At 57.7% G+C, this 26,603-nt stretch overlaps 1 protein-coding gene across 16 annotated transcripts; it reads right to left on the reverse strand.

The window, feature by feature from the left end:
- Nucleotides 1–323: 323 nt before the first annotated feature.
- On the reverse strand, nucleotides 324–22,921 carry LOC111524049 (mesothelin). Of its 16 annotated transcripts, none has more exons than XM_023189106.2 (20): nucleotides 22,763–22,921; nucleotides 22,395–22,469; nucleotides 7,837–7,903; nucleotides 7,493–7,662; nucleotides 5,875–5,968; nucleotides 5,364–5,407; nucleotides 4,918–5,012; nucleotides 4,447–4,567; nucleotides 3,869–3,948; nucleotides 3,550–3,679; nucleotides 3,283–3,476; nucleotides 2,987–3,077; nucleotides 2,815–2,914; nucleotides 2,364–2,542; nucleotides 2,112–2,267; nucleotides 1,784–1,926; nucleotides 1,582–1,709; nucleotides 1,117–1,211; nucleotides 623–809; nucleotides 324–540 (listed from the first exon to the last, which is right to left on the reverse strand). In XM_023189106.2, exons 5-20 carry the CDS (start codon nucleotides 5,957–5,959, stop codon nucleotides 455–457), a joined length of 1,914 nt encoding a protein of 637 aa, XP_023044874.1. In that variant the 5' UTR covers nucleotides 5,960–5,968; nucleotides 7,493–7,662; nucleotides 7,837–7,903; nucleotides 22,395–22,469; nucleotides 22,763–22,921; the 3' UTR covers nucleotides 324–454. The 16 variants fall into 16 exon arrangements, with proteins under 16 accessions (XP_023044874.1, XP_023044881.1, XP_023044875.1 ...); XM_023189113.2 differs by having other exon boundaries at nucleotides 7,493–7,594; nucleotides 22,763–22,881; XM_023189107.2 differs by lacking the exon at nucleotides 7,837–7,903.
- Between the last annotated feature and the right edge of the window lie 3,682 nt (nucleotides 22,922–26,603).

Raw genomic sequence — 26,603 nt, forward strand, 5'->3', positions numbered from 1 at the left:
CGGAGGGCTGGGGCTGGGGCTTGGAACCACTGACTTGGTTGCTGGTCGTGAATAAAGTCCAAGGTCATGGTCCCGCCTGTGTTCGTGCTCAGGGTCTGAGCAGGGGGGCCTGGGAATGTCCTAGCCAGGGCCCAGCCTGTAGGGATGGGGGCACGGGACTCCCACTGCTGTGTACTGGGGCCACCCTGAGTGCTGGCCTGGCCCTCAGCACAGTGGCCGCAGGGTCAGGAAGGTCTCCAAGGGTCCCCAGCTGGCCCGAGGGCCCAAGACCAGAGGGAGAGGAGCCACGCTGGGGGGTCACAAAGTCCTCAGAAGTCACAAGGTGTGTCTGCAGGGGGCATGTTCCCGTTTACTGAGCGCAAGTTCTCCTGGGGTGGAACAGGGACCACCCATGCCTGCTGCTGGCCAGGCGGGGATCCCCAGCAGGGCTGGGGCCAGCAAGAGAGTAGGGTCCTCAGGCCAGGGTGGAGGCCAGGAGCAAAGCCAAGACGGTGAGTACAGGTCCAGGTCCTAGGAGGCAGGGCGTCCCCGAGAGGGCCTCTACAGAGAGAGAGGTGACTCAGAGCGCCCACCTCCACGCCCCCAGCCCTGCCCCCAGCCCTGGCCGCCCCGCCCCGCCCACCTCGCACACTGAGGTCTAGGATCAGGTAGCCGTTGGGGATGCCGCCCTGTAGCCCCAGCCCCAGCGTGTCCAGGTCGTCCTGCCGCTGCTGTAGGATCCAGTCCCGCACCGGGCTGTGCTGCTCCTCCACCTTCAGGCCCTCCACGTGGGGTCCCAGAAGTTTCTGCACCTCAGCCACGGTCAACGGCTGCCAGACCCCCCGGGCAGCCATCAAGGAGGGGCCCCTTCCCCCGGCGCCCCCAGGGGGTTGCCAGGCTCTCCTGTGTCCAAACTGCGCCCCCCACAGATGCCCGCCGAAGCCTCTCCAGACTTGGGAGGTCTCTGGCCAGCTGACCCCAGTTCAATGGCTGCCCTTCCCTAGGCCCCACCACAGTGGAGGACCCTGCCCTTCCTAAGGCCCTGAGCCCCCGCCCCCTCCCCACGGGCCCACCTTACACGCCCTCCCGCCCACAGTCGTCCCCTCCTCCACTCGCCCCTCCTCCCGCTCGCCGTACCAGCACCGCTTCCCTCCGCAGCTTCATGAACGTGGCCAAGTCCATGCTCACATTCTGCTGACTGAGAGCCTTCAAATCCTCCGTGGAGGCCCCACCTGCCCTCAGGGAGAGGGGCCCAAGCTGAGGCCTCATCTCACACCCCCAGGCCCTTGACCACGGGCTGCAGGAAGCCCAGTTGTGTGACAGAGTTACAGGCTTCCCTGTTTCCTTAGGGGTTCCAGGGCCTGGGTGTGCCTGGCCGCCTGCCCCCCGGGCGTGGGAGACTCCGGAAGTGGCTGGCGCCCCAAGCTGGGGTCAGAACCCACAAACTCTGAGGCCACACACATCCCGGGGGCAGAGGGCTGGTGACCACCCAGTTACCCTGGCAGTAGGCGGCCCAGGAAGGCAAAGGCCTGGCACCCCCTGAGTGGAGCCTGTGGCTGCCCCGTTGTGCTGCCCACCCTGTCCAGGGACTCCCGGGCTCACCCAGGAAGGACCGGATCTTCACGAAGTATTCGGACCCGCTCAGGTTCTGGAAAGCAAGGCGGGCCTTGGGATAGAGGACGTCCAGCTGCCTCGGGCCACACGTGTCCAGGTCCTGGGGCCTGACCGCCCTGGGGACAGGGTGGGTGGACAGTGAGCGCCAGCACACAGACCCACCTTGCTGGGCAGAGCTCTGGGGACTCACCAGATGACGCTGTGGGGCACGGAGCTCAGCTGCTCAGGGCTGAGGGAGCACAGGCACCCGGGGCAGAAGGCGGTCAGGGTGTCCAGGGTGTCTTTGTCTAGCTGGCCCCTTCCCATCACGAAGCGGTCAATCAGGGTGGCCACCTGTGGGAGGAGGCCACTAAAGAGCCTTGTGGCAGGGAGAGACGTGTCCCTCCACCACCAGCATAACCTCAGGCTGTGCCCCCGACCCCAGGCCCGCCCGACCTCAGGCTTCGCCCCCACCCCGCCCCCAGCCCTGCCCAATCTCATGCTGCATCCCCCCACCCCGCCCCGAGCCAGACGGTCACCTGAGCACTCATTTCATGCCCCTTGCTGACTTTGAGCAGAGCCTTCAGGGTCTCCAGGGACGTCACGTTCCATTTGCGAATGTCCTCAGGGCTCATCTTGAGGAAGAGGTGGCCCAGGTGCCGGATCACAGACTCGGGGTAGCCTTGTGGGTAGAGCTGCAGGCCGAGAGACCAGGAGGGCCCACGTCACTCCCAGGGGTCTGGGGATGGCTCGGACACAGCAGGCCGGCGGGAACCTGAGTCATGAACTACCTCATCCAGTTTATGCTTCAGGACGTCCAGCTGCTCGTAGGTGAAGGGGATGGCGTTCACGCGGTCCATCTGGGCGGCCAGGAGGGCCGCATCCACGCAGGCCTCCAGCTCCCGCTTCTTGTAGAAGATGAGGCTCTCGTCTATCTGGTGGGCCTCCTTGTCTGGGGGGCAGGTTGTCCCTGCAGGGCACAGGGGTCAGGGGTCAGGGGCCAGAGTTCGTTTGACCCCTTCTTCCTCCCACACCTGCCGTGAGATGAGACCTTGGACAATTTGTGACCCTCCCCGTGCCTCAGTTTACCCACTGGCAAACGGGGATTCTGTCCACTCTCTGTGGTTATAATGGGACGTGCTGCAGAGCCGGGGAGCAGTAGGTGAGACCCTAAACTGCAGATGCCCACCCCCAAGGGTGCTGCCCAGCCTGGTGCCAGACTGCTCAGGGCACAGCACTCACTGTCCACGTCCCGCCGGAACCTCGGCCGGAGGACGGTCTGTTCAGGCTGCCGCCAGGATGGGTCCCGAGAGGAGCGTTGCCGCCCTGCGGCCACGATGCCCTGAGGACAAGCAGGGCCCAGGCTGAGCCTCGGGTGGCCGGGCTCCCCACGGGCTGGGGGTCGGGGTCTCACCTGCGGGATGCTGTGGATGATGGGCTGGCCCAGCACAGGCAGCAGGCCCTGCAGAGCGTCCAGGGTGGAGACAGACCACGTTGACGGGGGGCTGTGCAGACACGGGGCACAGCTCAGGGACCCCCAAATGCAGCCCCAGACAGAGAGGGAGTAGATGGCCAGGCTAGGCCATACCCCCTGGCTGGGGGCATTGACAGGGGTTGTGGCGGGGGTGACCGACCCTGGGCCTTGAGGCCACGGCCTGCTCATGCCACATTGCCAGGCAAGCCTTCGAGGTTCCAGACACCTTCTCTTACCCGTAGGGGGGTCCTCCTCTCTGCAGAGCCGCCCTGGCTGCTTCCTGCTGGTCCTGGTCCAGGGGTCCCAGGCAGCGCACCAGCCGGGGTAGCACCACTTCTGCCGACTCGGCCACAAAGCGCCCGGGCAGGTCGCAAGCCAGGCCTCCCAGAGCCTGTACATCAGCCTCGCTCAGCAGAGACCCCCGCACACCCTGCACAGATGCCAGCCTCAGCGCCTTTGGAACTGCCGAGCCCTCTCCACCCCGCACCGGCCCCAGCTCCTACCCAGCAGGCCAGAGCCGCAGGCAGCAGCCGCTGTCTCTCAGGAGCCCCCCGCGGGAGCAGGTCCACGTTGGCCTTCGTGACGCGGGAGAAGAAGTGGGCGCAGGCCTGGGGCCCCGAGAACGCGTCTGGGCTGTGGAGAGAGGGTGCTGGAGACAGGCCGCATTGATCACACTGGTCCCCACCCTGAGAGGCGGCTGGGCTGGTCTCCACAGAGACCCCCTGTGGCCTGGGGTCCGAGGCAGGTGGAAGGGGGCTGGGGGCTGAGGGCTGGGGGCTGGGGGCAGAAGCCGGAGGGTAGGGGCCAGAGGACGGGGCCTACTTGAGGAATAACAGCAGGTCCAGCGGGAGGGTGTCCAGGTCCTCGGGGGGCTCAGAGAGCCGGTGAGCCAGACAGCGCAGCTGCAGGGGCAGGGCGCCCAGCACAGTGTTTTGGGTGCTCACCCACGTGGTGGGCCAGGGTTGCCTGGCTGGTCCACCCACCACCACACACCCCTGCCCTGGCCACGGGAGTCTGTGGGAGTGGATCTCCGGCTGCCTGCAGCACTGCCCCAGGGGATGTGGGCTCCTGTGCCTGGCTGCCGCTCCCCTTCCCCAGGTCTCACCCACTCCTCGCAAAAAATTTGCCCTTGGGGCAGAGCCTGGAGGGCTGCCCACGGGGCTCCAGGAGGGGGCCCAGCACACAGGGTCATCTCAGACTTGCTCCTGGGGAGCTGGTCCCCGATGTGGACAGACACCCTAGTGGTCAGCTTGCGTGGCCAGAGGAACTCTGGGAAGAACTAGCCGGGGACAGTGGCAGCGGGGACAGGGGACGGTGGTGGTGAGGTGGGCACTGCAGAGCTGCCTGTGAATTCCTCGGCCCCAGCCATGCCCACTTGCCCCAGCCCAACTGAGACTGACCTGCTCTGCTGAGAGCTTGACATTCTTCTGTCCCAAGGCCACAGCCAGCTCCTGGACAAGCTCCGTGCTCAGGCCAGACACCTCCGCACACGTGAAGCCAAGGAGTTGGCGTGGGGAGAGGCTGCAGGAGGGGTCGGGCTGGGCACCCAGGATCGCCCCTCCCCCGCAGTACCCACCCAGTGCTCCCCAAGCCCCGCAGCCCCACCTCTCCCCGAAGGACCCTGGTGTTCCCTGCAGACCCCCCAACCAAAGGCCAGGTGACACCCTCAAGGACCAGGAGTCGCCACCACCTGGGGGGTGTCAGTCCCTTCCGCAGCCCTGAGCCCAGTCAGATCTGCAGTGGAGCAGAGGAGGAAGCAGGAGAGGACTTGGGCGGAGAGGACGCGGGGGGAGGGGACGCAGGGGGAGGGGATGCAGGGGGAAGGGGTGTGGGGGGAGGGGATGTGGGGGATGGGGCCCCTCAAGCCTCACCCTGGAGGGCTGTGAAGACCCCGGACCCACCTGGCAATGTTAGGTGCATTGGTCAGGACTCCATCCAGGGGTGCAGCCTCCTGGGGGCACAGGGCCTGCTGAACATGGCTCAGACCAGCTCCCTGGAGCAGGAGTTCCCGCGTCCCGCTACCCCTGGGCCCAGGTACTCCCCGAGTTCAGCTACTTCCCAGGCCCGGCTGTGTCTCAGACCCATGGGCTTGGCTACTTCTCATCCAGCTACTTCCCACAACCAGCTGCAATTTCGGCTCTGCTACTCCCTGGACCTGGCTGCTCCCAGGACGGTCATATGCAGGTCCAGGTACCCCTTTGGAAGCAGGGACCTTGGAAACTGGCAGGCACCGTGGATACGTGACATAGAGAACATGGCATGGCACCCCCACCTGGGACCTGAAGACCTTCCCCGGTTTCCCCAGAGGGGACCTTACCTGCGTTGTCTCCCCAGCCAGGGCCCTTGAGGGCTGCACCCATCCTAAAGGGGCAGAGGGGACGGCTTGGGAGGGCCCAGGCCTCTGGGGTGTGCCCTGACCCAGGGGAGGAAGCAGGCAGAGCCCAACCACCCTCAGAGCCAGCCCTGTGCATGCCCCAAAGTGGCAGAAGCCAGTGGTTCAGGCCCGTGTACCCCGTGACATCACAGTCCCCCAGGCACCGGGGTCTGCACTCCACGGGGAGCCTGGCCTTCCACATCCTCCCCTGGGACCCGGCTGCTTGGCCGGTCAGACACCCACCCCACAGACATCCCCACTGTGTCCTGAGCCCCGTCACTCCCTGGCTGGGTCTCCAGCTCCAGTCACCTCTGGGGGCAGAGACTGCTGCTGGGACTGGAGCACCACAGGCACTCCAGGGAGAAGGTAGGGACAGGCAAAGCCTTGCTGAGAGCCCGGCCCCCAAGGCCCCTGGGCCGTCCCCGCCTCGCCAGCAGCCCCACCTAGTACCCACCGAGGCTGAAGAGCAGGAACAGGAGGCTGCCGAGGGCTGGGGTCCCATAGGACCCCAACAGGGGTCGAGCCGTTGGCAAGGTCATGGTCTGTCTCTGTAGAGGGCAGCGACTCAGGATGGGATCCCCTGCCCCCCACTCCCACCCCATGCCTCTGTCCCGGGCCAGCCTGGGGCCCCATGGGCCCCTCCTGGGCTCCCAGGGCAAACTTCTGTGGCACCTGCAGCTTGCATCCACGCCCTGGCCTTGCCCTCCAGCCACTGAGCCCTCTGTCCCCCCGACTGGCTCCTCATGTCCAGCGGAGGGGCTGGGTCTGAGATCCCGGTCCCCAGCCCAGACAGCCCAGGCATCAGTTGGCGCCCACCCCTCTCCCAGAAGGGCAGGGCAGTGTAAGCAGAGCTTAGATCAAGCAGCCGGGGCCGCCGCCCGCTCGGGCTGGCCTGAGTCTTCCCACTCTCTCACAGGAGGACGAGCAGGTCTGGATGGGGTTGTATCTAGCGGCCCCCTCGCCTGGATGTGGCTCCCTCCCCTGCCCTCAGCTGCAGGTGCCTGGGCTTTGTGAACACCCCAGGCCCTGCCAGGCAGACAACGCCCTTGGGGCAGGAGGGGCACTGCGGGCACAAGGCCACCGCCTCTTCCTACCCACCAGCGTCTTGGGGGCCACACGGCCTCTCTGAGCCCACTTTCAGGTGCAGCCCAGGTGGGCAGGGCTGGGCCAGTGAGCAGCCTGGGGATCCCCTTGTACTTTCTAGGGTGGGGCCCGGAGGCCTGTGGGCCAGTGTGGGGTGGGGAAGTGGGTGGGGAAGTGGGTGGGGAGACCCTCCCTGAACAAGAATTGTCCTCCTGGGGTAGGGGTGCAGCCCGCAGGAGAGGGAACCAGCTTCTACACGCACCCCTTTCAGGGAGGCCACCATGGGTGGGTAAAATAGAGCTGCCTCCTGAAAACTTGGCCCAGGCCTGGTGGGTCCACCCACAGCTCAGAAACTCATGCTCAGCTGCCCCTGTCCACAGGCAGAGCCTGCCTGGTCAGCCCGGCCACTGGGGAAGGTCTCGGGAGCCACAGAGCCTCCCGGTGACGGACTCTACTCCCCACCAGGCCCCAGAGGAAGTGGGGAGGCCCCTGAGGCTCTGAACACCTTGAGAAAGTGGAAGAAAAAAGACCTCCCCAGCCAGAAAATGGGTGGTGGGTGGGACCCCCAGCTCTTGGGGTGCGTGAAGGCAGGCGGGAAATGTGGCCATGGGATCACGGGAGACCTGGGCAGTCCCCACCCCAGTTCCATGTGACCCAAGGACCTCAGCACCTGGGGTTCGGGCTCCCTGGGAGCCTGGCCCTTCCTGCTCTGAGGGGCTTCTGCAGGCCACGGCGGGCCCTGGAATCTACATCCTTCACACCTGCAGGAGGGCCGGGCTGGGGACATGGAGGCACCTGCGCTGCCTTAGGACTGCCGCTTCCCAACAAATGGGTCTGCGTGTGCCCTGCGGGGTGAAATCTGCCTCCCGCTGAAGCCTGACCATCGCTCAGGTGCGGGAAGCCCAGCCTGGAGCGGCCCCAGTTCTCCAGATGGAAGGTGCAGATTCCATCCACACCACAGCAGAAAGAGCGCAAAGGTTGTTACTTACAGATCCCGGGGAGGGAGGCACCGCGAGTCCGCAGGCAGCTCTCCTTCCGCGCGTCACAGCAGACGGGAGTGGCCGGCCAGGCAGAAAGAGGAGTGCGTGGCGCTGGCAGCACCCACGGGGAACAGGACGGCCCCTTTCAGGTCTCGGACCAATGCCCACACGTGGTCCTCCTAAGGGCGATGTGAAAGGAGGAGCCCAGCCCCAGGCCCCCGAGGCCTTCTGGGTAGGGAGCTTTACCCCTAACGCCCAGGCAGCCCCCAGCCCTCCAGGTCCCAAGTGGCCCCTCCCAGGTATGAGTGGGCCCTGCCCAGGGTAACTCTGACATGCAGGGTGATTGGCCACACCTGAGCCTCCTCTGCCTCGGTTTCCTCAACTGGGAAGTGCGGGTGGAGAGCCTGGCAGCCTCCCTGGCTGTCAAAGGGAACAAATGACGGCTTTGCCCGGGGCAGCAGGGAGCGGCAGAGCCTCATGCTGCAGGAATGTGTGGGTGGAGACCCCGAGCAGGAGCCTTGGACGGGCAGCGGGCCAGGCCCGGCCACCTGGGGGAGGAGGGGTGCCCGGGAAGGCAAAGCTGCCCTCAGTGTGTGTGGGGTGTGGGTGGGAGCCCGGGCCCAGGTTTCACAGGATCCCACTCTCTGATTCTCGGGTGGTGAAACCCAGGGATCAGTGTGCCCGCTCCCCCAGTTGCAGGTCAGCAGGCTCTGGCTGGCGGCCACACAGCCCACACAGGACTCCCAGGAGCCACAAGCCTGACCCCAGTGCAGTGTGGGCCTCGCAAGGCCGTGAGCCATCTGTCTCAGGGCTGTGGGAGCAGGAGCACACAGGTCAGGGAGGCAGGACAGGGGCCAGCTCCAGGCACACGCACACCCCTTCCCGCGGGGTCGCCTGGAACGGAGCTGCCCCCGGGTGCTCGCTGGCCTGGCGAAATGGGAGCTCTCTTCCCCACAAGTCTGCGCTGGCTGCCGGCTGCTGAGGGAAGAGCTGCTCCTGACCTGGGGCCACAGAAGCCCCCTCCCTGCCCCGAAACCCCTCCCAGAATGTCGTGAGCTCTTACTCCCAGCGTGGGATCTGTCTCTGCTATGAACACCTGCAAAGGTTTGTTTGCTGGACGGAGGTGTGGGCAGCGGCCATCTCTGGTCTTTTTCCACGGAGTGGGTTTTCTAATGTGACTCGCGGTGGAACCTGATCTTCACGCACACAGAATTCAGCGAGGCTACCGGGTGTAAGCGTCAACTTACAAATGTCAAGAGGGGATTAAGGGCCTCTAAAAAACTCCCTTCCAGAGAACTGAAAAATTCCAGACACACTGTAGCAAACCAGTTACCCCAGGGCTCTGGGGAGGGGACAGAAGGCAGCCGGCTTGGGAGGGAACTGACAGGTAAAGGGAGAGGCCAGGTCGGAGTGGTGTTCTCTTTGTGTCCATGCAGCTTTGCCCTGAAGGAGCCGCAGGTCGGCTGCGGTGCTGTGAAATGGCCCAGGCTCCCTCGGACACCCACCACTTTCCTGGCCAAAGGCCAAAGGAAACCAAGGAAGGAGCCCAGAACACCCAGGGCCCGGAGCTCGAGGAGGGGCCTGAGCCGGAGGAGCCAAGGAGGGGCCCACGTGCCCGGCTGAGCCCTGAACTGAAGGAGCCAAGGAGGGTCCAGGAAGAGCTCAGAGGGCCCCACAGACATGGCTGAGCCCTGAACAGGAGCCTCAGAGGGGCCCATGTGCCCAGCTAAGCCCTGAACCAGCAGACTGCAAGCTGCAGACAATGATGAAAATGTGCTGTGGCCACCCTGGGCTCACCCTTCAACCAGCACCGTGGGAGGCCGACGTGGGAGGGTCAGTTGAGGCCAGAAGTTCAAGACCAACCTGGGTCAACGTAGTGACACCTCATCTCTATAAATAATTTTTAAATGAGGCCATGTGTGGTGGCTCACGCCTGTAATCCCAGCACTTTGGGAAGTCGAGATGGGCGCATTACCTGAGGTCAGGAGTTCAAGACCAGCCTGACCAACATGGAGAAACCTCGTCTCTACTAAAAATATGAAAATTAACCGGGAATGGTGGTGCATGACTGTAATCCCAGCTACTCGGAAGGCTGAGGCAGGAGAATCACTTGAACCCTGGAGGTGGGGGTTGCAGTGAGTTGAGATTGTGCCACTGCACTCCAGCCTGGGCAACAGAGCGAGACTCCGTCTCAAAAAAAAGGCTGGGCACGGTGGTACGCCTGTAATTCCAGCACTTTGGGAGACTGAGGCAGATCATAAGGTCAAGAGATCAAGACCATCCTGGCCAACGTGATGAAACCCTGTCTCTAGTGGAAAAAAAAAAAGAAAGAGGAAAAATCGGAATATCTATGTGATTTTTTTTGTTTTGTTTGTTTGTTTTGTTTTTTGAGACGGAGTCTCGCTTGTTGCCCAGGCTGGAGTGCAGTGGCGCAATCTCAACTCACTGCAAGCCCCACCTCTGGGGTTCAAGTGATGCTCCTGCCTCAGCCTTCCAAGTAGCTGGGATTACAGGCATGCGCCACCATTCCCAGCTAATTTTTTGTATTTTTGGTGGAGACGGGGTTTCACTGTGTTAGCCAGGATGGTCTCGATCTCCTGACCTTGTGATCAGCCCGCCTTGGCCTCCCAAAGTACTGAGATTACAGGCGTGAGCCACCGCACCCAGCCTCTTTTCTTTTTTGAGATGAGTCTCGCTCTGTTGCCCAGGCTGGAGTGCAGTGGCGTGATCTCAGTTCACTGCAACCTCCACCTCCTGGGTTCAAGCGATTCTCCTGCCTCAGCCGCCCGAGTAGCTGGGACTACAGGCGCCTGCCACCACGCCCGGCTCATTTTTGTATTTTTAGTAGAGACGGTGCTTCACCATGTTGGTCAGACTGGTCTTGAACTCCTGACCTCAGATGATCCACACGCCTTGGTCTCCCAGTGCTGGGATTACAGGCCGAAGTCACCACGCTGGGCCTGAATGGTACTTCAAATGGGTAAATGGGTGAGCTGTATAGTGTGGATTCTCTCTCAGTAAAGCTGTTATTTTAAAACGGGCAAAAGATTTAAATGGACACTTCACACGCACACAAAAAGATACAAAAGCCAGGTGTGGTGGTGACTTATGCTGGTGATAACTTAGTCCCAGCAGTTTAGGAGGCTGAGGTGGCAGGATCACTTGACCCAGGAGTTTGAGGCTGCTGTAAGCTGTGACCACGCCACTGCACGCCAACCTGGGTGACATCGTGGGATCCCATCTCTGCCAAACATTTAAAAACTAGCCAGGCATGGTGGTGCAGGCCTGTAGTCCCATCTACTTGGGAGGCTGAGGTGGGAGGTTAGCTAGAGGCCAGTTTGAGGCTGCAGTGAGCTATGACCACTCCCTGGGTGAAAACCCTGTCTCAAAAAATACACAATACACGATCAATCTGATTGTGAAGAGGCTCATCGTCATCATTACTCATTAAAGGCAAATGAAATCCACAAGGAGATACCGCTCACTACACACCCACTAGACATGACTCATTAAGGAAATGCAAATTCCATCCACAGTGAGACATCCACAGTGCAACACCGCGTATTACACACCCACCAAAATGGCTAAATTTAAAAGGACGGACAATGACAAGTGTTGGCAAGGAAGTGGAGCAACGGGAACTCTCAGAGGCTGCTGGTGGGAGTGCAAATCGATACAGGCAGTTTTCTTTGGCACTTTCTTAAGAAGTTAAACTTATACCTAACCATGCCACTTAGCTATTCCAACCCTAAGAAATGTCCCAGGAGAAATGAAAATGTGTTCACAGTAAGACTTATGCATGAATATCCATAGCAGCTCCATTCACGCTGCTATCAATAGATGAACAAACGAAATATGGCATATTAACACTGTGCTGTACTGCCCAATGATAAAAAGGGAAATACTGCCTCATATACAAAAAAAAGAATGAATTTCAAAATTATGCTCAATGAAAGATGCAGACTCAGAGTACACGACGTATGATTCCTCTTATATAAAAATGTTAAATGCAAGCTCATCCGTTCTGACAAGAAGCAGAGCAACAGCTGCCTGGGGCTGGGCAACTTCGTCAGAATGAAGGACTCCTACTCAACGGCAGCAGGAGAGAGGAACGGACCAGAGAGACTCTAGGAAGTCACTGGAAGGTGAGAAAGATGCTCTGTGTCTTGATTGTGGTGATGGATTCCTGGGTGTGTATAACTCCCAGGACTGTTTGAATTATATGCTTTATCTTCTTCTTTGGAGGCAGAGTCTTGCTCTGTTGCCCAGGCTGGAGTGCAGGGGCACAGTCACGGCTCACTGTAGCTTCAACCTCCTGGGCTCAGGTGATCCTCCCACCTCCACCTCCCAAGTAGCTGGGATTACAGGTGCGTGCCACTGTACCTGGCTCATTTTTGTAGAGATGGGGTCTCGCTATGCTGCCCAGACTGGTCTTGAACTCCTGGGCTCAAACAATACACCCATCTTGGCCTCGAGAAGTGCTGGGATTATAGATGTGAGCCAGTGCACCCGGTCTTGTATGATATACTTTAAATGGATGCATTTATTGTACATAAGTTTAACACAATAAAACTGATTTAAAAATTAACAGCAGTCAGGCCCAGTGGCTACGCCTGTAATCCCAGCACTTTGGGAGATGGAGGCGGGCGGATCACCTGAGGTCAGGAGTTTGAGACCAGCCTGACCAACATGGCAAAACCCTGTCTCTACTAAAAATACAAAAATTAGGCCGGGCGCGGTGGCTCAAGCCTGTAATCCCAGCACTTTGGGAGGCCGAGGCAGGTGGATCACTTGAGGTCAGGTGTTTGAGACTCGCCCGGCCAACATGATAAAATCCCATCTCTACTAACAATACAAAAATTAGCCGGGTGTGGTGGCGGGCGCCTGTAATCCCAGCTACTCAGGGTGCTGAGTCAGGAGAATCGCTTGAACCCGGGAGACGGAGGTTGCAGTGAGCCGAGATCGAGCCACTGCACTCCAGCCTGAGTGACAGAGCAAGACTCCGTCTCAAAAAATAAAAATTCATAGCTTAACAAGCCCTGATGAGGATGTGGAGGGACGGGAACCCCCGTGTGCTGCTGGTGGGCAGGTTAGAGGGTGTGGCCTCTGTGGAGAACAGCTTGGTGGTTCTGCAAAAAGCTAAACACAGAATGACCACATGACCCAGCAATTCCGGCAAAACAAAAGAATAAAAAAACAGGAACTTGAACACATCCTCACACACCCATGCTCCCAGCAGCAGTATTCACAATGGCCAAGGCAGAAACAGCCCGTGTCCACACAACGTGGTCCATCCATCCAATTATTCATGGAGAAAAACAGACTATGGAAAAAAAATTTTTTTGAGACGGGATCTTGCTCTGTCACCCAGGCTGGAGTGCAGTGGCACCATCTCAGCTCACTGCTACCTCCGCCTTCCAGGCTCAAGCGATTCCCCTGCCTCAGCCTCCCGAGTAGCTGGGCTTGCAGGCATGCGCCACCACGCCTGGCTAATTTTGTGTTTTCACTAGAGACAAGGTTTCGCCATATTGGTCAGGCTGGTCTCGAACTCCTGACCTCAGGTGATCCGCCCGGCCTCCGCCTCCCAAAGCACTGGGGCTACAGGCGTGAGCCACCGCGCCTGGCCTCTGTGAAATATTTCCAAGAGGTTTCTTCTGAGCCAACATGAGTAGCTGCAGCCCAGGGAAAACAAGCCCAGGAAGCCTCAAGTGCGTGATCCTGAAGCTGTCAGATTAGAAATTTGGCTTTGTACATGCCAGGGAGGCAGCAGTTATAGGCGAAGACATAAAATACGTAAGTCAGTGTACATCAGTTCAACCCTAAAAGATGGAATTTTTTTTTTTGAGACGGAGTCTCTGTCTCCCAGGCTGAAGTGCAGTGGCCGGATCTCAGCTCACTACAAGCTCCGCCTCCCGGGTTCACACCGTTCTCCTGCCTCAGCCTCCCGAGTAGCTGGGACTACAGGCGCCTGCCACCACGCCCGGCTAATTTTTTGTATTTTTAGTAGAGATGGGGTTTCATCGTGTTAGCCAGGATGGTCTTGATCTCCTGACCTCGTGATCCGCCCACCTCGGCCCTCCAAAGTCCTGGGATTACAGGTGTGAGCCACCGTGCCCGGCTGAATTTTTTTTTTCGAGATGGAGTTTCGCTCTTGTTGCCCAGGCTAGAGTGAAATGGCACGATCTCGGCTCACCACAACCTCTGCCTCCTGGGTTCAAGCGATTCTCCTGCCTCAGCCTCCCGAGTAGCTGGGATTACAGGCACCCACCATCACGCCCAGCTAATTTGTGTATTTTTAGTAGAGATGGGGTTTTACCATGTTGGCGAGGCTGGTCTCGAACTCCTGACCTCAGGTGATCTGCCTGCCTCAGCCTCCCAAAGTGCTGGGATGACAGGCGTGAGCCACCGCACCCAGCTAAAGATGGGATATCTCCAAGTGGGGTGGGGAGTGTGTTCCTGGTGGATTGAGAGTCTTTAACTTCTAATTGGTTAAAGGAGTCAGGCGCTAAAACTCGCAGTCAGCAGAAAGGAATGTGTAAGATCCCGTAAGGATGCTGTGTCAGAGTCTGCCCCTCCACTGGGTCACAGTGACCCGTGTAGCAGGAGGGCAGGCAGCAGGTGCAACCTAACCTCTGCCCGGCAGGGCCTTAGGTCTCCTTTATAATTTGGTATCTTATTGCCACAGAGTCTCTTTGTCAGTCTTGCGATCTGTACTTTAACATGAATACCGGGTGGTCGTTAAGCCTCAACTCCAAAAGGGAGGGGTATAAGGAGGCTGCCCGAATCCCTTCCATCACCCTTGGGAACTCTGTTTTAAGGTTTTCTTTGGGGTCCCCTTGGCCAAATGGGGGTCCTTTCAGTTGGTGTGGGACTTAGCATTTTATTTTTAGTTATACAATGAAATATTGTTCGGCCCTAAAGAGGAGTAACATACTGACACATGCTACAGTGTGCATGAACCTTGAAAAACTTTGCTGGCCGGGCGCGGTGGCTCACATCTGTAATCCCAGCACTCCGGGAGGACGAGGCGGGTGGATCACAAGGTCAGGAGTTCGAGACCAGCCTGGCCAACATGGCAAAACCCCGTCTCTACTAAAAATACAAAAATTAGCCGGAAACCACTGGAACCCAGGAGACGGAGGTTGCAGGGAGCCGAGATCGCGCCACTTCACTCCAGCCTGGGTAACAGAGGGGGACTCCAACTCAAAAAAAAAAAAAAAAAAAAAGTGGAGATGGGGAGGAATCCAAAGAATAAAGGGAACAGAGCAAGATCCCCCAGGCCCCGGAACCAAACTCCACTGCAAAGCGTTGGTAAATCTGACTTCATCCAAAAGAAGGGGATTCCTGTTTAATGAACAAACTGGCAGCTAAGAGGCAGCTGTCAAACAAACACAGAAGACATTTCCCAACACCTGAGAGTCCACGGCCCAGCGAGCAGCAGGGACCTCCAGAAACAATCCAAAAACAAGAGAACCGGCCAACGTGGGAGAAAAGCAGGGGCCGAAGGAGAAGCCGGGAGCTCAGAGGAGCGACGGGGTGGCTGGTTCACCAGGAGGGGCTTGAGGTTTGACCTCTGTACCTCCGTTGAAATTCAAATCGGAAAAAGGAGCTTTGCGTGAGCAGAAGGAAGGGCTGTGGTGAGAGGGACGCTGGAGCCCACAGGCCTGGAGAGAACAGGCTGCCCTGGCTCCCCGCACCCCTGCGCCATCTCACAGCCCGTGGGTGGTTTCCTTCTGGTCTCCTCTGCGCCTCGTTTGGCGCTCTGGGGGCTGCGCTCACAGGTGCCTCGGCTTCCGTGCTCACTTCACCCCCTCCCTACGCCCGCCCCACTCCACGCTGCTCCGTGCCAGGGATGCCAGGGATGGTGGCTGCCAGGGCGCCCTCCCCCACCCACCCCAGGCTATTGTTGGCCTTTTCACACGTTGAATGAATAAAATAACTTTGGTGTTGTTTGTTCTGCATATTAAAAAAAAAAAAAAAATTCCACCTTTTCTCTTTGGTTTTCTCACGGCCAAATCGTCAGAGTACCGGCCGTCGCGTTTAAGAAGTTGAGTAAATAGAGATGTCTGGCTTTGCCAGCTCAGCCTCTGGTGTGGACACACTGAACATTAATCCAGTGATCCTCGGAGGGTCCCTCAGCAGGACCCATTTGCAGAGAGCAGTAGTCGTGCTCTGAGTTCAGAGGCTGGCTTCGGTCCCGATCGCTCTAAATTCCACCCCCCATGAGGTCAAAACAGAAAGGAGGGCCAAGCCCCCTGGCCTGGAGCAGACACATCAATGCATCTCCGCCCCTGTCACCTCCTCCAGGAAGCCTTCCCTGGTTGGCCCAGTCTTCCCGACTCTGGGAGGTCAGCGCCTCTCACTCGGTCACTGTTTCCTCCACCAGCCAGGCCAGAGCAGGATGTCCTGTGCAGTCAGGGCTGTGGAAGGTGGCCTTCTATCCCTATTTTACAGAGGAGAGAACCGAGGTGCCGAGAGTTCAAATGAGGGGCCAGGTCCCTCATGGGAACCAGGTCTTCAGCAGAGCAGCATGGGCACAGCTCAGGGGCCAGGCACTCCGGGGTGGTCCCGACTCGGCTGATGGAGGGGTGAGCAGTTCCGGAAGCTGAGACTCCAGTTCTGCAAAACGGACATCAGCGCACGGAGCAGCACTTGGCCCAGGGGCTGCGATGCCGGGACACAGCCGGGCCCAGACGGGGCGCCAGGATGGTGATAGTGGAGGAAACCCTGCCTTCACCAGGCCTCTAGCCTTGTAAACACAACCAGATTGACTCCATCTCAAAGTCCCTAGCTTGGCACTCACAAGGCAAGTATAAGGTTCTGAAAGTATAAGGGTCTGAAAACAGCTACATCCCAAGCTGACCACCAACTGTAACTGCAAAATAGTTATGCAAATAGTTGCAAAATCGCTAAATACTTAGGGCCATACAGGACATTTCCCAGCAGGCCTGAGAATGTCCAGATCTCCAGAGAGTGCAGTCCGCCTCACTGAGAGCACCAGTGAGCAGGCTGAGGCTGAAGGATGAGTGGTCACCAAGAGAACCAGCAGCCCCGACCTTCAGGGATTACATCTGCACATTCAGGTCTAAGTTCCTTGTAGTTTCTTTTTTCTTTTTTTTTTTTTTTTTGAGACAGAGTCTCGCTCTGTCGCCCGGGCTGGAGTGCGGTGGCCGGATCTCAGCTCACTGCAAGCTCCGCCTCCCGGGTTTACACCATTCTCCTGCCTCAGGCTCCCAAGTAGCTGGGACTACAGGCGCCAGTCACCTCGCCCGGCTAGTTTTTTGTATTTTTTGGTAGAGACGGGGTTTCACCATGTTAGCCAGGATGGTCTCGATCTTTTGACCTTGTGATCCACCCGTCTCGGCCTCCCAAAGTGCTGGGATTACAGGCTTGAGCCACCATGCCCGGCTGCTTATAGTTTCTTATAAGCGGAGACACTAACAAAGGCCATTGAGTTCTTCTTCCTGCTTTCTAAGCACGTCTGCTCTGTAACAGAATCATTCCTTTCTTTTGTTTTGGGGTTTTTTTTTTTTTTTTTTGGTTAAGGTCTCGCTCTGTCGCCCAGGCTGGAGTGCAGTGGCGCAATCTCGGCTCACTGCAAGCTCCGCCTCCCGGATTCACGCCATTCTCCTGCCTCAGCCTCCTGAGTAGCTGGGCCTACAGGTGCCCACCACCGTGCCCGGCTAATTTTTTGTGCTTTTAGTAGAGCCTCCCAAGTAGCTGGGATTACAGGCACCTGCCACCATGCCCAGCCCAGAGTCATTTCTTTTTTTTCTTTTTTTTCTTTTTTTGAGACGGAGTCTGACACTCTGTCGCCCAGGCTGGAGTGCAGTGGCCGGATCTCAGCTCACTGCAAGCTCCGCCTCCCGGGTTTACGCCATTCTCCTGCCTCAGCCTCCTGAGTAGCTGGGACTACAGGCGCCCGCCACCTCGCCCGGCTAGTGTTTTTGTATTTTTTAGTAGAGACGGGGTTTCACCATGTTAGCCAGGATGGTCTTGATCTCCTGACCTCGTGATCCGCCCGTCTCGGCCTCCCAAAGTGCTGGGATTACAGGCGTGAGCCACTGCGCCCGGCCGCCCAGAGTCATTTCTTTTTTTTTTTTTTTTTGAGGCGGAGTCTCGCTCGGCCCGGGCTGGAGCGCAGTGGCCGGACCTCAGCTCACTGCAAGCTCCGCCTCCCGGGTCCACGCCATTCTCCTGCCTCAGCCTCCCGAGTAGCTGGGACTACAGGCGCCCGCCACCGCGCCCGGCTAGTTTTTTGTATTTTTTAGTAGAGACGGGGTTTCACTGTGTTAGCCAGGATGGTCTCGATCTCCTGACCTCGTGATCCACCCGTCTCAGCCTCCCAAAGTGCTGGGATTACAGGCTTGAGCCACTGCGCCCGGCCCCAGAGTCATTTCTAATAAACTTGTCTTGCCGGGCACAGTGGCTCACACCTGTAATCCCAGCACTTTGTGAGGTCCGGGGGCGGGGTTGGGGGGGAGTGGATCATGAGGTCAAGAGTTCGAGACCAGCCTGGCCAAGATGGTGAAACCTGTCTCTACTAAAAATGCAAAAATTAGCCGGGTGTGGTGGTGGGCACCTGTAGTCCCAGCTACTCGGGAGGCTGAGGCAGGAGAATGGCGTGAACCCAGGAGGCGGAGCTTGCCGTGAGCCAAGATGGCGCCACTCACTCCAGCCTGGGCGACAGAGCGAGACTCCGTCTCAAAAAATAAATAAATAAATAAACAAACAAACAAACTTGTCTCTCACTGTGCTCTGTGGCTATCCTTGAATTCCTTCCTGCATAAAATCCAAGGAACCCTCTCTTGGAGTCTGGATCGGATCTTCTTTTTCTGGCAACAGTCAGCATGTGGGCCCTTGGCTTGGGCAGAGACCTGATTCTCTCCGGCTCTGCCTCCCACAGTCCCCTCTTCTCCTCCAGGGAATGGTCCTGCCTGCATTTCCCCAAGGACACCGCAGTGTGCGGAGGCCCAGTGTCGAAGTGACCCCTCCGCGTGCCAGACGTGCCCCTGACCCACCCAGGCAAGGAGAAGAAAGGTGCTCGGTGCCACGCAGGTAGCCAGGTCTCCAGTGCACCCAGCAGTGGTACCTGGATCTCGTTCATGGGGGCCAGCACAGCCAGGGTTCTGAGGAGGTCAGTCTCCCACTGCCCATCCCAGGGTCAGGGGTGGGGCCGGGTGGATCTCCTGGTGGGCTGTGGTACTGACCTATCCCCAGCCCTGGCTGGTCCCCGAGAGGTGAGGTGGTGAGGTGGAAGGATTGTTTGAGCCCAAGAGGTCGAGGCTGCAGTGAGCTGAGGTTGAACCACTGCACTCCAGCCTGGGTGACAGAGCGAGACCCTGTCTCGAAAAGAAAGGAAAGGCTGGGCGCGGTGGCTCACACCTGTAATCCTAGCACTTTGGGGGGCCGAGGTAGGCGGATCATGGCGTGAACCCGGGAGGTGAGCCGAGATCGCGCCACTGCAGTCCAGCCTGGGGGCAGAGCAAGACTCCGTCTCAAAAAAAAAAAAAAAAAAAAGAAAGAAAAAAAAGATGGGAAAACTTAATAGGGAATACTCACATCTGTGTGTATTGAATCATAGAAATATTTCAACAATGGCCGGGCACAGTAGCTCATGCCTGTGATCCCAGCACTTTGGGAGGCCAAGGCGAGATCACAAGGTCAGGAGTCAGAGACCAGTCTGACCATCATGGCGAAAGCCCGTCTCTACTAAAAATACAAAAATTAGCCAGGCGTGGTGGTGGGCACCTGTAATCCAAGCTACTCGGGAGGCTGAGGCAGGAGAATCGCTTGAACCCGGGAGGCGGCAGAGGTTGCAGTGAGCAAAGATCCTGACATTTCACTCCAGCCTGGGCAATAAGAGCAAAACTCTGTCTCAAAAGGAAAAAAAAAAAAAAGAAAGAAAGAAAAGTTTCAACAATGGCCGGGCGTGGTGGCTCACGCCTGTAATCCCAGCACTTTGGAAGGCCAAGGCAGGTGGATCACCAAGTCAGGAGATGGAGACCATCCTGGCCAACATGGTGAAACCTGTACTAAAAATACAAAACTTAGCTGGGCACAGTGGCGTACACCTGTAGTTCCAGATACTCGGGAGGCTGAGGTAGGAGAATCGCCTGAAACCAGGAGGCAGAGGTTGCAGTGAGCTGAGATTGCTCCACTGCACTCCAGCCTGGGTGACAGAGCAAGACTCCGTCTCAAGAAAAAAAAAAATTTTTTCAACCAAAGCAGTGCCACACGGAAAACGAATGTGAACATATTCTCTGGGGGAAGCTATGTCCTAAAAGAAAGAAAAGCGGTTATTCATCTCGATGCAAGATTTCAAAATAAAGCTGAAGATTGGGAAAGCTGGCCAGCTCTTACAGGCCATCTCCATGCAACGGCCCACAGTCAATTCCTGGAATTCCTGTAATAAGCTCTTTTTCTTTTTTTTTTTGGAATAGAGATGGAATCTCACCATGTTGCCCAGGCTGGTCTCAAACTCCTGGGCTCAAGAGATCTGCCCGCCTGGGCCTCCGAAAGTATTGGGATTACAGGCATGAGCCACTGTGCCCGGCCAATATGCTTTTTCATATGTCAAATTTTCTTTTCAGCTTTTTTCTTTTCTGTTTCCTGTAGTTTTTTTCCACTACTTTATTTTTATTTTTTGAGATGGAGTCCCACTCTGTTGCCCAAGCTGGAATGCAGTGGCGTGATTTTGGCTTACTGCAACCTCCACCTCCCAGGTTCAATCGATTCTTCTGCCTCGGCCTCCTGAGTAGATGGGATTACAGGCGTGCACCATCACGCCTGGCTAATTTTTTTGTATTTTAGTAGAGACAGGGTTTCGCCATGTTACCAGGCTGGTCTCGAACTCTTGACTTCAGGTGATCCACCTGCCTCGGCCTCCCAAAGTGTTGAGATTACAGGTGTGAGACACTGCAACCGGCCCTGTTCCGCTATTTTAAATTGTCAGCGTTTTCACAACTCACTGTGCACCCGTGGCAGGAGGCATGGGTCACACAGGCCTCCTCATTAGCTGCAAATTGCAGCATGTCGGGCCTCCACCTGTTGACAAGACGTGGCTGCCCCCAGGGAAGACGTGTGTGTTGATCATGCTGCTAATGACCCCAAGCCCAGCCCAACGGCAATTCCCTTCAACAAATAAAACACCTGCTGGCCAACGGAGAGCCAGAGTCCTGCTTGACAGAGGGCGGGGGTGCGTGTGGGGAGGCAGTCCAGTCCGATCACAGGTGGAAATGGCCATCAGCACCCCATGCTTTCCGACAAAAACGCACTTTCTCTCCAAATTTTATGAATAACGGGCTGCATGGGGCCACCCACCGGGGAGCCCAGGGCCCGGCGGCCTTTCCCACGTTCCCTCTGACACCCAGGAGGCAGGGCCTCAGGAGCCCTCAAGCACCTCAGCCCCAGAGCGGTGGGAAGTTTCTGCAGACAGGAGGGTGTGCCCCCGACGTCCGCCCAGCTTCCCATAGGAGCCAGCATCTCCGTATTTATTTTTTACTGTTATCTGAGACGGGGTCTTGCTCTGTCGCCCAGGCTGGAGTGCAGTGGTGCAATCATGGCTCACTACAGCCTCAACCTCCCGGGTCCAGGAAATCCTCCTACCTCAGCCTCCTGAGTAGCTGGGATCACAGGCACGCGTCACCACACACGACTAATCGTTTTGTCGGAACGAGGTCTCAATATGTTGCCCAGGCTGGTCTCAAACCCCTGGGCTCAAGTGATCCTCCCACCTTAGCCTCTTGAAGTGTTGGCATTTCCGGTGTGAGCCGTCACCCCAGGCCTCATCTCCACGTTCCTGTTGGGTACTAGGCCACCTCAAGGCCACACAGGCCTACCCTGCGCTCTGTTGCCTGGCCCCGGCCCTCTGGGAAGCTTGTCCTCATGTCCTGCACGTCGGCGGCCACTCAGGTGGGGAGTTGGAGGATTCGCCTTCCCCACTCACATGAGTCCATTCCCACACTGCTGTAAAGACAGTGCCTGAGACTGGGTAATTTATAAACAAACAGGACTGGCCGGGTGAGGTGGCTCACACCTGTAATCCCAGCACTTTGGGAGGCCGAGGCGGGCGGATCACCTAAGGTCAGAAGTTCAAGAGCAGCCCGGCCAACACAGTGAAACCGTGTCTCAACTAAACATACAACAATTAGCCGGGCGTTGTGGCGCACACCTGTAGTCCCAGCTACTCAGAGGCCAAGGCAGGAGAATCGCTTGAACCCAGGAGGTGGAATTTGCAGTGAGCCGAGATCATGCCACTGCACTCCAGCCTGGGCAGCAAGAGTGAGACTCTGCCTCAAGAATAAAAAACATAAAAATAAAAGAAAGAGGTTTAATTGACTCCCAGTTCCACAGGGCTGGGGAGGCCTCAGGAAACTTACGATCACGGTGGAAGGCGAAGGACGCAGGCACGTCTCACGTGGCAGGAGGCGAGAGGGCGGAGGCGGAGCCGCCCCCGTGAGAACTCAGCGTCACAAGAAGAGCACGCGGAAACCCTCCTCCATGATCCAATCGCCTCCCTCCCTCGACACGGGGATTACAGTTCGAGATGAGATTTGGGTGGGGACACCGAGCCAAACCGTATCACCCCCCACCTACCCACAACCCACCCACCAGGCAGCTCCTGGGCCCCCAAACTTAAAACTGGGTTCTATGGCGAGAACCAAGAACAGCACCGCTCTGGGAGGGTGGCCCTGCGGGGTGGGGTGCGGCGGGAACCACCGTGGGCCCCAGTTGCTGCTCCCCAGCCCTGTGTGTGATGGGGGCATCTGGCCTGTTGTGTCCTTAGGGCCTTGGAAACCACACGGGCTGAACCTGAGTGCACATCCTGCCGCCCGGCCAGACAGACCTGCGGGCGAACCCACCTCTCCCCTCCTGCAGCCCGGCCCGACAGACCCAGACGTGAACCCACCTCTTCTCCTGCAGCCCAGCCAGACAGACCCGCAGTGAACCCACTTCTCTCTTCCCAGTTCCTGGAAGCAGAGGCCTTGATGGAACACAGAAAAGTTTCAGTAAACGTTTTGAAATCAGATGTTCAGGAAAAATTAGCTAATTCTGGAAAACTCCGTTCTCCCCCCAGGAACTCCTGGCCTGGGCTGGGTTGATTCCCCTGTACCCGGCTGTGGCACCTGCTGGCCCACGTGGGCTCCACAGCACCACCTGCCGGCCTTCAGCCAACCTGGGCTGTGTCCCCTCCACCAGACTCACAGGCCCCACCTCCACCCTGCCTGCCCCTCACAGGGCAGCCCAGCCCCCACACAGCCTCCCTAAGCCACATACCCAGTTAGGAGGTGGGAAGCATCTCTTTGTCCTTCAACCCCTGAGGGTCCCACAAGAGCCTGGAAATGAGGGCTGCGGCGGCTGCAGGGCAGCCACCCAAAAGATATATCCAGGCAGGCCCCAGCGGCTCACTCTGTAATCCCAGCACTGGGGGCTGAGGTGGAAGGACCACTTGAGCCCAGGAGTTTGAGACCAGCCTGGCCAACATGGTGAAACTCCGTTTTTTTTTTTTTTTTTTTCTGGTTTTGTTTTGTTTTGAGACAGAGTCTCGCTCTGTCGCCCAGGCTGGAGTGCAGTGGTGCGATCTCGGCTCACTGCAAGCTCCGCCTCCCAGGTTCACGCCAATCTCCTGCCTCAGCGTCCCGAGTAGCTGGGACTAGAGGCACCCACCACCACGCCCAGCTAATTTTTTGTATTTTCAGTAGAGACAGGGTTTCACCGTGTTGGCCAGGATGGTCTCGATCTCCTGACCTCGTGATCCACCCGCCTCGGCCTCCCAAAGTGCTGGGATTACAGGCATGAGCCACCGCGCCTGGCCCCACCTTTAGTAAAAATATAAAAATTTAGTAAAAATGGGCCTAGTGATGGACTCCTGTAATCCCAGCTACTTAGGAGGCTGAGGCAGGAGAATCACTTGAACCCGGCACTCAGAGGTTTCGGTGAGCCAAGATCACGCCACTGCACTCCAGCCTGGGCAACAAGAGCAAAACTCTGTCTCAAAAAAAAAATAATAAGGGCCGGGCGCGGTGGCTTTCACCTGTAATCCCCGCACTTTGGGAGGCTGAGGCAGGCAAATCATGAGGTCAGGAGATCAAGACCATCCTGGCCAACATGGTGAAATCCCATCTCTACTGAAAATACAAAAATTAGCCGGGCGTGGTGGTAGGCGCCTGTAGTCCCAGCTACTCAGGAGGCTAAGGCAGGAGAATCGCTTGAACCCAGGAGGCAGAGGTTGCAGTGAGCCAAGATTGTGCCACTGCACTTCAGCCTGGGTGACAGAGTGAGACTCTGTCTCAAAAAATGAAAATAATATTCACGCCTGTAATCCCAGCACTTTGGGAGGCTGAGGCCGGCAGATTACAAGGAAAGGAGATGGAGACCATCCTGGCTAACATGGTGAAACCCCGTCTCTACTAAAAATACACAAAAATTAGCCAGGCGTGGTGGCAGGCACCTGTAGTCCCAGCTACTCGGGAAGCTGAGGGAGGAGAATGGTGTGAACCCAGGAGGTGGAGGTTACAGTGAGCCGAGATGGCGCCACTGCACTCCAGTCGGGGTGACAGAGCGAGGCTGTGTCTCAAAAAATAATAATAATAATAAATAAGAGTAAAAATAACAGCCGGGCACGGTGGCACACACCTGTAGTCCCAGCTACTTGGGAGGCTGAGGCCGGAAGATCCCTTGAGCCTGGGAGCCTGAGGCTGTAGTGAGCTGTGATCACGCCACTGCACTCCGGCCTGGGAAAAGAGCAAGATGCTGTATCAAGAAAAAATATATATATGTATATGCCGGAGCGACGCAGTCACAGGCCAAGGACACCTGGAGCCCCTGGAAGCTGGAGAAAACAGGAAGGGTCCTCCCTGCAGCCTCCAGAGGAAGCATGGCGAATGACACTGTGACCTCAGATGTGTGGCCTCCAGAGCTAGCAGGGGATGCATCTCTGCTGCTTTCGCCCCGGCGTGTGGCCATTTGTTACAGAAGCCTCAGGAGACAGACAGAGGATGATCCCTTCCGAGGGTGAAATTCTGACACCAGCCCAGGGGAGGGACCACGTGGCTCCCCCAGTGCCATGACCCCAGACAGGCAAGAGGATGCTAGCACGCAGCCTCCCTCCCAACCACCGGGAGCGGCCGTAGGCAACAGGGGGTCCTGTGGGTGCCCCCGGAGCAGACGCCTCCACCAGGCCCCCCTTCCAGCCCAGGGAAAGGGGGTGCCCACACACAGTCACAGCATCACAGCAACCTGGGGTTCAGCCGGCCTCGTCCTATGTCCCTGGCCAGCCCTCGTGTCCTCTCGGATCCACGTAAGCCCCGGGTTCCCAGGCCCTGGCTCAGGGACTAGCACATGGGAAGTGCATGGTAAATACTCGCTAATGATGATGATGAAACAATTTGCAAAATCGAGAGCAGGGAGCCCAGAGGCACGAGGTTGGCACTAGAGCCCAGAGGCTCCAGGGAAATATCTGAGTTAATGAAGAACCCCCAAGGGGCTGAGCCCCCACCGCAGCTCCACCCAGACCAGCAGGAGGAAGCTCGCCTAAAGACCCTTCCCCTAATCTCAACAGCGCTCCTCACTCTCACATTTTCTGTAAACCCACTCCACCGCATGTCAGTGGCATTAAGCTTCTTTCACATTTTTTTCTTTCTTTCTTCTTTTAGACGGAGTCTCGCTTGGTCGCCCAGGCTGGAGTACAATGGTGTGATGTCAGCTCACTGCAACCTCCACCTCCTGGGTTCAAGCGATTCTTCTGTCTCAACCTCCCGAGTAGCTAGGACTACAGGCGCGTGCCACCATGCCTGGTTTTTTTTTTTTTTTTTTTTTTTTTTTTGAGATAGAGTTTTACTCGTTGCCCAGGCTGGAGTGCAATGGCACGATCTCAGCTCACTGCAACCTCTGCCTCCCAGGTTCAAGCGATTCTCCTGCCTCAGCATCCCTAGTAGCTGGGATTATAGGCATGTGCCACCACGCCTGGCTAATTTTTCTTGTTTTTTTTTAGACAGTGTCTTACTCTGTTGCTCAGCCTGGAGTGCAATGGTGCAATCTCACCGCAACCTCTACCTCCCAGGCTCAAGCGATTCTCCTGCCTCACCCTCCTGAGTAGCTGGGATTCCAGGTGCACACCACCCTGCTGGGCTAATTTTTACATTTTTAGTACAGACGGGGTTTCACCATGTTGGCTGGGCTGGTCTCCAGCTCCTGACCTCAGATGATCCACCCGCCTTGCCCTCCCAAAGTGCTGGGATTACAGGTGTGAGCCACCGCGCCCAGCCCCCTGTTCTATTTTTAATAGAACATATTTCAGGCACCTCATCTCCAAGCTCGGCCAGGTATTGCCTGGAAGCCCACCTGGCCCAGGTGCCGGGGAAAGTTCATCCGTGCCGCAGCAGCAGAATGTCCCGTCTGGCCGAGAGGAGCAGCTGCAGGTGATGGAGGAGGCCACACAGGCTGGTGGCCCAAACCCCACGGGCAGGTGCAGGCAGGTGCAGGAGTGCCCAGGCCGCATCCAGGTGCGGACACGTGGTCGGAATCAGGGCCTAGAACCCCGGTGAGGGTGCAGCACAGGCTGGGGCCTAGGATGTTGCCACCGTGAGATCTCCATGGGCTGAGCCTGCCCGGGCCGGAAAGATGCCAGCCTAGATCCAGGAATTTCCTCAAAAGTCCCCATAAAACTGGCCGTTAGACATGTAACTGGACATATGACAAACAACAGCTTAAAAGGCAAGTCGGGGCCGAGTGCAGTGGCTCACGCCTGTAATCCCAGCACTTTGGGAGGCTGAGGTGGGTGGATCACTAGGTAAAGGAGTTCAACACCAGCCTGGCCAAGATGGTGAAACCCCATCTCTACTAAAAACTACAAAAATTAGCCGGACGCAGTGGCAGGTGCCTGTAATCCCAGCTACTCAGGAAACGGAGGCAGGAGAATCGCTTGAACCCAGGCCGCAGAGGTCGCAGTGAGCCAAGATCGCGCTACTGCAGTCCAGCCTGGGCAACAGTGAGACTCTATCTCAAAAAAGAAAAAAAAAACAGTGAGTCAGGGCCGGGCACAGTGGTTCACGCCTGTAATCCCAGCATTTTGGGAGGCCGAGGAGGGCAGATCACGAGGTCAGGAGTTTGAGACCAT

Source organism: Piliocolobus tephrosceles, chromosome 17, assembly GCF_002776525.5.
Source record: "Piliocolobus tephrosceles isolate RC106 chromosome 17, ASM277652v3, whole genome shotgun sequence".
In the NCBI taxonomy this organism is placed as follows: domain Eukaryota; kingdom Metazoa; phylum Chordata; class Mammalia; order Primates; family Cercopithecidae; genus Piliocolobus; species Piliocolobus tephrosceles.